The following is a 12,574-nucleotide window of genomic DNA, read 5'->3' on the forward strand; positions in this document are numbered from 1 at the left end:
AAAATGTTTCTGTTGAACCTTTCTACCCAAAGCTAAAAAGGGACCTGGAAGTGAACGGAAAATGTGGGTCTTCTTTCATGGGTGTTCTCTCACAAAACTTCCCACGAGCATCTGGTTGGCCACTGTGAGAACAGGATAGTGGACTAGATGGGCCGCTGACCTGAGCCAGCAAGATATTTATGTTCTTAATGTCTGATTAATGTGTTTTTTTCTTTATCTTGGGACTTTGCTGTCTGCTGCAGTGGAGAAAGTAGCTGTGTTGTGTCGGTTCCTGGATATTCACTCCGTGACCAAAAACCACTTGCTGAAGTATTCCTTAGCACATGCCTTTTGCTGCTTCCTGACTGCTGTTGAGGATGTCAACCCAGCTGTGGCTACCAGAGCAGGCCTGTTGCTAGATACCATCAAGAGGCCAGCTCTGCAGGTAGGTTAACAGTGGCAAAGGAAACATGGTCAAACCCAGCAATATACCAAACGGAAGAGTCCACGTTTTCTGAGCACAGTTCAAAGTGTTGGTGCTGACCTTTAAAGCCCTAAACGGCCTCGGTCCAGTATATCTGAAGGAGTGTCTCCACCCCCATCGTTCTACCTGGACACTGAAGTCCAGCGCCTTCTGGTGGTTCCCTCACTGCAAGAAGCCAAGTTACAGGGAACCAGGCAGAGTGCCTTCTCGGTAGTGGCGCCCGCCCTGTGGAACACCCTCCCAACAGATGGCAAAGAGAACAACTACCAGACTTTTAGAAGACATCTGAAGGCAGCCCTGTTTAGGGAAGCTTTTAATGTTTGATGGATTACTGTATTTTAATATTTTGTTGGAAGCCGCCCAGAGTGGCTGGGGAAGCCCAGCCAGATGGGCGGGGTATAAATACATCATCATCATCATCATCATCATTATTATTATTATTATTATTATTATTATTATTATTATGCTATTTTCTGAGTTTGCTTTCTTGTTAGGGGCAAACATGTCAAAGATGCAGTTCGACCTGTTTGCGCAATCTCTCAACGTTCTTGATGAAATTGCGATATATTATTCCATCCTATGGGGAGGAATATCATTTTTGTCACCTGCGATGAGCTGTGTCAAAGCAGCTTGGCTCCCTGCCCATGCCACCTGCCTGGAATTAAGCCCCCATATACCAAAAGGGTGTGTGGAAGCATTATAAGCAGCAGAGAAAGTTGAGGAAAGGGAGGCAGGAGGGGGAGGAAGGCCAGTGAGAGGACAATTGTACGGGAGTAAAAGGGGCGGCTAGAAATGATGCAGAAAGATTGTAAGGTTGGATAAATGGTTTGTAGGAAGTGGTGGGGGAGAAGCTGCCCCAGCTGATTTCCTATGATGTGTTGGGGCTGTTAGGTCCCACGGCAGAGACCAGGAGTAGGTCTAGGCCACGGGTTGCCCACACAATGCCTGAACCTGCACTTGCAGAGGCCCAAAAGGTTGTGTGCCTCTGCCTCCCTCTCCCCTTGAAATTAGGTTCAAAAGTAACCTTCAATTTAGAAGGAGCTGGGATAACTCAGTTGGTAGAGCAGGAGACTCTTAATCTCAGGGTTGTGGTTTTGAACCCCATGTTGGGCAAAATATTTCTGCACCACAGTGGGTTGGCGGTTCTCAACCTGTGGGTCCCCAGATGTTGTTGGACTACAACTCCCATCATCCCTGAGCTCTGGCCTTGCTAGCTAGGGGTGATGGGAGTTGTAGTTCAACAACATCTGGGGACCCAAGGTTGAGAAAGGCTGGATTAGATGATCCTCATGGTCCCTTCCAACTCTACAATCCTATGATCTAAGGCTTTTTTGAAGCCTAATTGTAGTGGTTGTGGAAGGTGTGTGTGTAAGCCCTAGTGACACCACAATTAATATGTGTGTGTGTGTGTGTGTGTGTGTTTTACCTTTGCCTTTTCATTTCTCCTCTCTAGGGCCTTTGCCTTTGCCTTGATTTCCAGTTTGATACTGTCGTCAAGGACAGGCCCACCATCCTCAGCAAGCTTTTGCTGCTTCATTTCCTCAAGCAAGACATTCCGGCGTTGAGCTGGGAATTCTTTGTGAATAGATTTGAAACCCTCTCTCTCGAGGCACAGCTTCACCTGGATTGCAACAAGGAATTCCCATTCCCAACGAGTAAGTGTCGCTTCCCGATGTGACTTTTTGGTGTGGGCGGGTGTTTATGTGGAGGGGATAATATTGTCACAGTTAAATGTTCCTCACCTTCATAAGGCCTTCTTGTTACAAACATGGGGTAGAAGGCCCCATGTTTATAACAAGAAGGCCTGCTATATGTTCTGCTTCATTGGTGAGGGAACAGCTCCCAAGAACACTTGTTAAATTTGTTGATGACTCCAGAAGTTCAGCTCTGCCTTTATGGGAGCTGCCTTATGGGAGTGAAATTCCCTGCCCCAAAAGTTCTTAAAAACCAGACAAACAGAGGGAGTGGCCTGGTTCATAAACCATGGTTTATCAGTCATGAAATCAGGACTAGCAAACTCTGGTTTAAGAACTCCCTCTAAATTAACGTATGAAACCAGGATCTAGCGCATATAACCCTTTTATATATTTATAAAGTTAGTTATGAAAGTATTTTTATATGGCCGTATCATAAAAGATTGCGGTGGAGTACATCATTGAAACATAAAACACCACTTAAAAAAAATACAGAGAATCGTCAAAATGGATGGTTAATAAAACAATTGAAAAGCTGCATTTGCCTGTGGGCATCAAAAGGTCTTCCATGAGATACCTGAAATGGTCAGTGATTCAGTTGGCTGTTATATTTACATCACAACTGGAAACATAATTGTTTAGATTTTCTGCAGACTGCCTCTGGTATGATGCTTTAATGTGTGATGTTCTGTTGTGTTTTTGTATATTTTGTTGGAAGCCACTCGAGTGGTGGCTGGGGCAACCCAGTCAGATGGGTGGGGTACAAAATACTAATAATAGTAATAGTAGTTATATTAGTAGTAATAATAATAATAGAAAATTCTGATTAGAAACCATGATAGCTTTGCTGAAAATGACGGATTTTTTTTGTGGGCTGGGATAATAATATCTGAACTAGTTTCCTGTATCAGATAAAGTTGTTTGTGCAGATGTTGGGTGAGGCACATTTGTACTCCATGTTTAGTATCCATCTGTGCTCATCTGCTGGAGGAGTGAGGCTGACAATCCAAAATCCTTCTTTTGCAACAAGATGCACATGGTGCTTTGAAGGTGTGGGGTTCCCTTGGAACAAATTGTTCTGGAACGTGCCAAGAAATTAAACTTGACTTGCTTCATTCTATTCAAAAAGCGATTACGGCTGTCCGGACGAATGTTGCCAACTTAAGTGATACAGCAATGTGGAAAATCAAGAGAGCTCGGTTTGCTCGGAATCGACAGAAGAGCGTGCGCTCTTTGAGAGACAGTGTGAAGGGCCCGGTGGAATCCAAGAGGGCGCTTTCTCTCCCAGAAACCCTCACAAGCAAAATCCGTTGAGTATTGTCTCTCCTTCATTCTCCTTTCTTAATTCAACTCTGTTACCAAATTGCTTCTAGGTGGGGACTGGTTTTCAAGCATGTCTGAATAGGTTTCTCTTTCAGATGGATGTAAACATTACTCCAGTAGGTATAAGACAGTAATTTTGACAAAAAGGAATACCGACTAATTAATTCTTTTAACTCTTGTTATTAGAACACTCTGTAGCATGTTCCTCAAAGTTTTGTTAAAAATATATGGCACATCATATGAAATATAATCTGCTACATTGGTTCCCAAACTCCCCTTCCCACACAGACCACTTGAAAGTTGCTGAGGTACTTAACAGACCACTTACTGATGTTCCTGCCTATTTGTAGCTATTGTAAGGTGCTTTGATTTTTTTCTTGTGTTTTTCTTGTTCCGTTTCATTTCTTATATAGTATGTTTTACTGTATTGCAGTTTGAACTCGATAGATATCAAATTGTAATGCGATGTAAAAATTAAAGAAGTAGTAAAAAAACAGTTAAAGATCAATATGAATATTTAATATGATGGTTGCGTCATCTCTTGTCTTCAACCACAAATCCACAGACACTTTGTGGACCACCTGAAGGAAGCTTGGACCACATTTTGGCAACTCATGATGTCCTAGATGTTTCTGACATGGGTGGCGCTGTGGGTTAAACCACAGAGCCTAGGACTTGCCGATCAGAAGGTTGGCGGTTCGAATCCCCACTAAGGGGTTAGCTCCCATTGCTAGGTCCCTGCTCCTGCCAACCTAGCAGTTCAAAAGCACATCAAAGTGCAAGTAGATAAATAGGTAGTGCTCTGGTGGGAAGGTAAATGGCATTTCCGTGTGCTGCTCTGGTTCGCCAGAAGCAGCTTAGTCATGCTGGCCACATGACCCGGAAGCTGTCTGCGGACAAACGCTGGCTCCTTCGGCCAATAAAGCGAGGTGAGCGCCGCAACCCCAGAGTTGGTCACGACTGGACCTAATGGTCAGGGGTCCCTTTACCCTTTACCTTTATTAAGCACATACATCATATAATCATAGAACTGAAGAGTTGGAAGGGACCACGAGGGCAATCTAGTCCAGCTCCCTGCAATGCAGGAATCTTTTGCCCAACATGGGATTCGAACCCACGAGAGTCTCATGCTCTGCTGACTGAGCTGGAACTCTTTAGGTTTTTTCAGTAATAGTTACATGTGCCCTGTCACTGAGTTATGGGTGTGGCTGCAGAGAGACTGTCTTTCGTCTAATATTAACAGGCCTATATTTTTATTTTTATTTAGCTAATAGGCTGATGAGGCATGAGCAATCTGCTCCAGCACTTGGTGGGACACCAGAACAAACTCAAGGTACATGCTGTGTTTGTGTACAGTACATGATTGGTTCCAAGACAAGAGAGGAACATTTATGCAAATATTCAGATATTTTGAGTGTGAGAAGGAGGTGTGGTTCAGTCCAGTCCTCACAATGATCATGTTTAGCATCTAGACAGTGATTTAGAAGAATAGACCCATAGGATTGTAGAGTTGGAAGGGACCCCATGGGTCTTCTAGTCCAACCCTCTGCAATGAAGTATTGTTCACTGGTAAATATATGGAAAGGATTGTGTCCTTTTTAAAAATGTGGTGTTAGAAATAAGAAATCAAATTCCACCCACCCCAGTGCCTACTTTGTTCTCCTTGTTGCAGTTTGGTAAATATAGTGCAGAGGAGTGCAGTAATTAAATAGTACAGTAAGGCAGGTGGTTGGAAGAAGAAATAGACTTAAGATTTGTTACTCCTGGCAGAAAAAGCCATTCCGAGTATAGCCTTTGCATTATGGAGGCACAAGCACATGCTAGCTCATTTGTGGACTAACAAACTTGGAGAAAAAGCAGGAAGGAAGCATGAGCCTCAATTTGCCCAGTATACCTGAAGGAGCGTCTCCACCCTCATTGTTCAGCCCACACACTGAGGTCCAGCTCTGAGGGCCTTCTGGTGGTTCCCTCACTGCAAGAAGTGAGGTTACAGGGAACCAGGCAGAGGGCCTTCTCGGTAGTGGCGCCCGCCCTGTGGGACGTCTCCCCATCAGATGTCAAGGAAGTACATAACTACAGTACCTTGGTTCTCGAATGCCCCAGAACTTGTATGTTTTGGCTCTCGAACAATCAAAAACTGGAAATGAGTGTTCTGGTTTTCAAACGTTTTTCGGAAGCCGAACATCCGGGCGGCTTCCGTGGCTTCTCCTGCAGCCAATCAGAAGCCGCGTCTTGGTTTTCAAACAGTTCTGGAAGTCCAACATTCCATTCGAGAACCAAGGTATGACTGTATCTGACTTTTAGAAAACATCTGAAGGCAACCCTGTATTGGGAAATTTTTTATGTCGAACGTTTTACAATTTTTATGTGCTGTAATCCGCCCACAGTGGCTGGGGAAACCCAGCCAGACGAGTGGGGTATAAAATATTTATTTATTTATTTCTGCCTGTCTATCATTGGTTATGGTAACTTATTGCAAGCATCGTTGCTTTACTCCCAAACCTCCATGCCTATAAACATCTCAGGAACATGCCAAGAGTCCTTCAGGAGGGATGTTTATTTTACATCTCCCTTGTCCCATCAGCCATCTATGCATTGCAATGTTTTCTTTTTCTGTGCTAATAGGGCAGCCTTCTCCAGAGAATGACAACACCATAAAGGACCTCCTCCCAGAGGATGCTGGCATTGACCATCAGACTGTCCACCAGCTCATCACAGTGTTGATGAAGTTCATGGCCAAAGACGAGAGCAGTGCAGAGTCGGACATCAGCAGCGCTAAAGCCTTCAACACGGTCAAGCGCCACCTGTATGTCTTAATGGGCTATGATCAGCAGGAAGGATGCTTCATGATCGCTCCTCAAAAAATGCGCATTTCAACATGCTTCAATGCTTTTATTGCGGGGATCGCTCAAGTAAGTCAGCTTTATATTCCGTGTCCGATTCCCTGCATTTTTTATTATTATTTTGGGGCAAGCCACTGGATTAGCTGTTCATGACTTCAGGGGCAGCTCCAGGTTTCTGTGGCCCCTGGGCAACACAGAATCAGTCAGCCCCTTCCTCCTCTGATAAGGCAAGTAATAAAGGCTGTTGAAAAAAGATGGTACTGGTGTTTTGGAGGGGTGTTATAACCACATCAAATGAAGCCTACTTCATATCTCAGCTCCCAAGCTACCAAGGCAATGCTCTGAACCTTGCCTGGAAAATATGTTAAGCCTGGAAGACTGATCCACAGAAAACCATGGAAATTTTGGCACTGATTTTCCTATGCCCTGTTGCCAGTAACCTGTTTGCGATAATGCAACAACCAATTTGCAAGCAAACCCCCTGTCTGGAAGCACCATAGGTCTTATAAAGGATGACGGTGTTCATTTCACAAAGCAGAATTTGCAAGAGAGAGACAAGAATGTGGTTGGAGACAGGGTGGAGTTCAATGTAGTGTTCAGGAGATGGTTCCATCAGCGCAGGAGTTTCTGCCTGCCAGATGGAACAAGCTCCCTTCTCCTCTTGCATATAGTTCTGGAGCAGATCTGGGGGAGCAGGGAGATGGGGGGGGGAAAGCCCCATTGCACTTGTGAGTGTTCTTGCACTGGTTTCCACTAGCAGAATGAATCCTGCCTTCTATCAGCCTCTTGAATTGTCAGTTCAACTTTTCAATTCCTTCTTCAGAGAAACCTGGTTTCTAAAAGATGTTCCTTTCATTCATGTGGATATTGCTGCTGTTTTCAAAGGGGACAGAGATGCCTTATAAACCTGAATATCATTTGGATGCTGGTCCACCAGAGGGTGGTGTTGGACAGGTTTTTGTGAAAGAGACTGTAGCTGTGACCTGCCTGGATATCTCTTGTCAAGGCTGGGCAGTATTAGGTCCTAGCAGGGATGGAATGTTAACCATTAAGCAAAGGAACATCACAAAGCAAGTGGGCTAGAGCAAGGGTCAGCAACCTAAGGCCCATGGGCCAGTAGCAGCCCACAAGACTTGTCTAACTGGCCCATGGCAACCCCTGCTGCCGCCCCCGCTCTTAACCGGCGTGGGGACCGACTTCCAGGTTGATGGCACCTTTGCAGACGGGTGCTCCTCTGCCCTGATGTGCGCCAGAAATAGCGTGTGCGCATGCGTGCAGGATGGAGAAGCATCCATGCGCATGCGCATATGCTATTTCCAGCGCACTTCCGGATCAGAGGAGCACTGGTAATAGCGTGTGCGCATGCGCACAGGTGCTCCTCTGAGTCGAAAGAGCGCGCGTGTGTGCACACTCCAGCCCATCCTCCGACGGATGGAGCATCGACCGGCCCATCCTTCGATAAGGTTGCCGACCTCTGGGCTAGAGCATAATATGGGCAAAAGTGTCCCAATATAGATAACACACCCATGCTGCTCCCTGCATTGGTTTTCTATAAAATGCCTTATGGTTGAGATGGTGATTGCTGTTAGTAAGAGGGCCTAAGAAGAGTCCTGATGTCAGCATCCCATGGCCCACACAATGGCCAGTCAGGTGCCTGTGGTAAATCCACAAGCAGGACGTGAAGGCAACATCCCTCTCCCACTGCTGTCCCCCAAAACTGAGTATTCAGAGGCAAGCTGCTGCTAATCCCAGAAGTAGCTAAAAGCCATCATAAGAAGAGCCTGCTGGACCAGGCCAATGGACCAGAACCTAGTTCAGCATCCTGTTCTCAGCACGGGCACCCTGATGCCTGTGGGAAATCCTCAAGCATGGGTGCAACAACACTCTGCTTACCTGCGATACCCGGAAACTGATATTCAAAGGCATAACACCTCTGGAAGCAGAGGAAGAACATAGCTAGCTTGGCTGGTAGTCATTGTCGACATGCAGAGGGGCTGGGAGGCCAGCTGGCAAGCCCAGCTTGGACGTCTCCTTCCATCGGCCCATGCTCCGACGTAAATCACCGACCCAAACTTCAAAAGCCAGGGCACGCAATTAGCAGAGTGTACTGCACACACAGAAGTAGGCGTGAGGCGTAAGTCATGCTACAGCTACAGGTTTATTAAACATAAATCAGAACAAAGGAACATGTTGTCTCTCTCTCATGTCATCTCGGAGAGAACAGCAAAAGCAAAAGCTATACACAAACGGAAGTTCCCAGCAAGCTGTGCTGGAATGTAAACAGACATGTGACATGCAACAATCTCATGCTTGTTCCTTAATGTGGAATGGAATTCTCACAAGTCATTGATAGCCCTCTCCTCCATAAACTTGCCTAAACCTCTTTTAAAGCCATCCAAGCTGGTGGCCATCACTGCCTCCTCTGGGAGCGAGTTCCAGAGTTTAACTATGCATTGCATGAAGAAATCATTTTTTTTATCTGTCCCAATTCTTCCAGCATTTGGCTTCATTGCATGTGCATGAGTTCTGGTGTTGTGAGAGAAAGGAGAAAATATTATTTTTGTGTGTTCCCCTTTCTCCATGTTCCTCCTTAGAGCTCTTGTTTCATTCTTCCTTCCACTTGCTTCTTTTCTCTCCCATGTGACTCCAGAGTGTATATGGAGCAAGAACTTTCCCTGTACTTTAATTCTGTAAAAGTGCCACGTGTGTATTGATGGTCTTTTACAGTTAATGGCTGCACTTGGAATAGCTCTCCTGCCAGGCACATACACCATGTGTGCGTTTGGGGACCCATCACTACACATTTACAGGCACATAGATTCAGACCGTGAAAGGACACTTGCCAATCATAGCGAGCGCTGATTCATATTTTGTCCAGGCGAGCTAAGCAACGAGCTTTGAGGGGGGAAATTGCCTGCAGCAAACTATGAAGTGACAAGTATCAAAGTGACAGTGTCACGGAAGATGACTCCCCATTCTGACACCATGCAAGAGGCTAAGAAAAACGGCAGCTTGTCTCTCTGGACATTTTCCAGGTGATCACGAGAACGCAGCTTTGAATTTCCATTAACACTCAGCCCCGCCAATTAAAACTGGCTCCTCCTGATCAATGAACACACAACCCATTGTCAGGAGCTCGTCCTACACTCGAGTAGGACCCTGGCAGAGACACATGCCTGACTGGCATGTTCCCTCCCTCCTTGTCGATTGTTCGGGAGCTTCAAAAGCTTTCTTCAGCCCAAACATCACAGCAACTGATGCCAATCAATATTGGCACGCTTAGGGATCCGCAGAGTTTGCACAGTTCACATGACAGACCCAGCAACTTAGCATTTTGGCTAATTTACTTTATTTGCATATAAACATACACGGAGCACTGCAACATGGCTCCGTCACTCCCCACTCTGTGGAGTCAAAACATGTGCCATCATGTGATAGGCAACAATCCTATGACTGCAGTCATGGAGCAGGAATTCTAACATCCATTCCTAATTAGAATTGCTTTCCATGGGCCTATCTTTCTGGTTAGTGTGCACAGGGTTGCTGAAAGCTGGGCAAGAATGGGGCGAGTCAAATATTGTTGGACTATAATTCTCATCATCCATTGGCATTGACTATGTTACCTGGGGCTCATAGGAGCTGGAGTCTAATGGCATCTGGTGGGCCACAAGATTCCCATACCTAGCCTAAAGCTTGTGTTGGCTGCTCTACTATGGGGTGGGCAGGGAACCTTTTTTCAGCTTGTGGCAGATGAAGCCAGAGGCAAAAGTGGGCAGAGTGGTGACTGCAAATCTTCCTTTTATGCAGGAGGCTGCTTTCTACACACACTCACAAGCAAGAGTCATGAGCAGAGTTCAAGGACCCATTCTAGCTAAGTCAAAACACTCAAGGAGGGTGTGAAGCAAGGCTGGTGAGGGGTGTGGCCTGGGGCAGGGGCAGGGGCATAGCATGGGTTAGGGGGTTGCCGGGGTGGTTGTCCTGGGTGCCAGCCCTGCAGCACTTTGCAAGGCTGGGATCTGATCAGTACCCAGCCTCGCAAAGCAGCTTGGGGAGGGTGGCATGAGAAAGATGCCTTGGATCCCAGGTTTGCTCTCGAGGGGCTGAGATCAAAGGGCGCAAGGCGTCCTTCTCATGCCAAGCCACTTCGCAAGGCTGGTATCTGATCAGCCATTTTGCGAGGCTGGGCTTGTTCCAGCCTCTCAAAGCAGCTCGGAGCTGGTGTTGCGTTGGCTGTGCGGACTGTGCTGACACATGGTGGGCTTCATTCACCTTCCGTGCCCCACTCCCTGCTAGCATGTGTGCCCCAGGCACCATAAATACATGCTCCGCCACTGGCGTGGGGAGAAGGGGCGTGCCCTGGGAAGAGGCCAAGGGTGAGGAAGAGAGGCCTGGATAGGGTTGCATTTGGACCCTGGTTCTGAGGCCTGCTGATCTACCAATTTAAAGCTTGCAGTCATTTTCTTGAATCATTGCCAGTGTTTTTCTTCTTCTTCTTCCTGATGCCTTTGTTGCTATTATTTTCTAAAAAATGTAATTTTAGTAAACGCTCTAAATTCTAAATTGTGTGTTCATTTCTAGGTGATGGACTATAATATTAACCTGGGGAAACACCTCCTCCCTTTAGTGGCTCAGGTGCTGAAGTACTGCTCATGCCCTCAGCTCAGGCATTACTTCCAGCAGCCGCCCCGCTGCTCCCTCTGGTCCCTGAAGCCCCACATTCGGCAGATGTGGCTGAAGGCGCTGCTTGTCATCCTGTATAAGGTAAATGCTTCTGTGTTGCTTGCCTGAGTCTTTCCTACAGCAACCGGCATGGATCCTGGGTAAGTATAGTGGTAAAAGACAAAGGCGCAATCGAGAGCATGGCTGATACCTGCAGCCCTGTCCTGTGTGGTTTATTTAGTTTGGAATTGTTTTCCATGGGGCTCTCAAATGATGAAAGAAGCATCACTAGTGAACAGCTTCCTAAATGTTTTGAGGCAGTGTAGAAAGATTTAAAATAAGAAGTAAGTAAACATCATTGCAGGTGCTTTTGTGAGATGACAGACAGGGTTATATGCATAGAAAAACCCCCACTACATTTAAAGCATTCTTATTTGTTTCCTATCCCTGTAGTTCACCCTGTAGTGTCTATTACTATAATCCCTTAATATTCAACTGCATTGATGACAATTGAGCAACATTCACCGATTTCCATCCACTTGTAGAACTGAAATCTGCTTGTGCAACAGGACTTCTGGTGTTTCTTTCCCCCTGCTCTCCAGCCCCCTAGGTAAAGGTAAAGGGACCCTGACCTTTAGGTCCAGTCGTGACCGACTCTGGGGTTGCGGCGCTCATCTTGCTTTATTGGCCGAGGGAGCCGGTGTACAGCTTCCGGGTCATGTGGCCAGCATGACTAAGCTGCTTCTGGCGAACCAGAGCAGCGCACGGAAACGCCGTTTACCTTCCTGCCGGAGCGGTACCTATTTATCTACTTGCACTTTGACGTGCTTTCGAACTGCTAGGTTGGCAGGAGCAGGGACCGAGCAACGGGAGCTCACCCTGTCGTGGGGATTCGAACCGCCGACCTTCTGATCGGCAAGTCCTAGGCTCTGTGGTTTAACCCACAGCGCCACCCGCGTCCCAATCTCCAGCCCCCTACATGCCCCCAAATCGCCAACGCCCCTTGGAAGCTGCAGGGGGAGGAGAGGAAGGAAAAGCCCCCTTGCATGAATGGACACTTGCTTCTGCTATGTTGGATCTTATCAATTAAACGTCACAAGAACCATAAGGCTTTACTCATGGAAATATTGCTGCTCTGCAGGCTGTGGAGTGAGAGTGTAGAAGCCTGTGGATGAAACGGTGCAGAAAATAAAAGCAATACATGACTAGCTTGGTGGTGTTACAAATACCACTGGCAGTCAAGGGGACCTGTAAACCAGATGGGAGGTGAGCAGTATACTTGATAAAATAACTAAAGCGAACCAGACTTTGGGTGAGTCATGTCATTTAATAAGGGCAATTTTATATTGCCAAATAAAGCTAATTTAATTGCTTGTATTTATATATTTTTACAAGATAACTAATGTTTTGGGAAGAGGATCATTTTTAGCTGCTAGCCATGATAGATTCCCCCTCTCTAAGTTGGTTTTGATAAAGCTATGAAGTGAGATATATTCTGCAGATCTCAACAGCTCTGAAATGCATTCTTACATTCAGCTTCACAAGGAAATTTGTATTTCTAGTCTGTTCAGTGGCTGGTTTTTGGCTACAAT

The 12,574-nt window shown here is 46.2% G+C and overlaps 2 protein-coding genes across 10 annotated transcripts in view; both read left to right on the forward strand.

Annotated features, from left to right (window-relative positions):
- GOLGA5 (golgin A5) overlaps positions 1-12,574 on the forward strand; it is a 496,232-nt gene that overhangs the window by 448,329 nt on the left and 35,329 nt on the right. The gene's annotated exons all lie outside the window — the stretch shown is intronic.
- The window catches only part of UNC79 (unc-79 homolog, NALCN channel complex subunit), a 131,706-nt gene that overhangs the window by 61,468 nt on the left and 57,664 nt on the right, over positions 1-12,574 (forward strand). For all 9 annotated transcript variants that reach the window (XM_083607901.1, XM_083607893.1, XM_083607894.1 and 6 more), the window contains 6 exons: positions 243-424; positions 1,917-2,118; positions 3,287-3,466; positions 4,748-4,813; positions 6,106-6,392; positions 10,902-11,084. In XM_083607901.1, the coding sequence (XP_083464027.1) occupies positions 243-424; positions 1,917-2,118; positions 3,287-3,466; positions 4,748-4,813; positions 6,106-6,392; positions 10,902-11,084 (1,100 nt within the window). The remainder of the gene's footprint in view (positions 1-242; positions 425-1,916; positions 2,119-3,286; positions 3,467-4,747; positions 4,814-6,105; positions 6,393-10,901; positions 11,085-12,574) is intronic.

Source organism: Podarcis filfolensis, assembly GCF_964270895.1.
Source record: "Podarcis filfolensis genome assembly, chromosome: 1".
Taxonomy (NCBI): Eukaryota; Metazoa; Chordata; class Lepidosauria; order Squamata; family Lacertidae; genus Podarcis; species Podarcis filfolensis.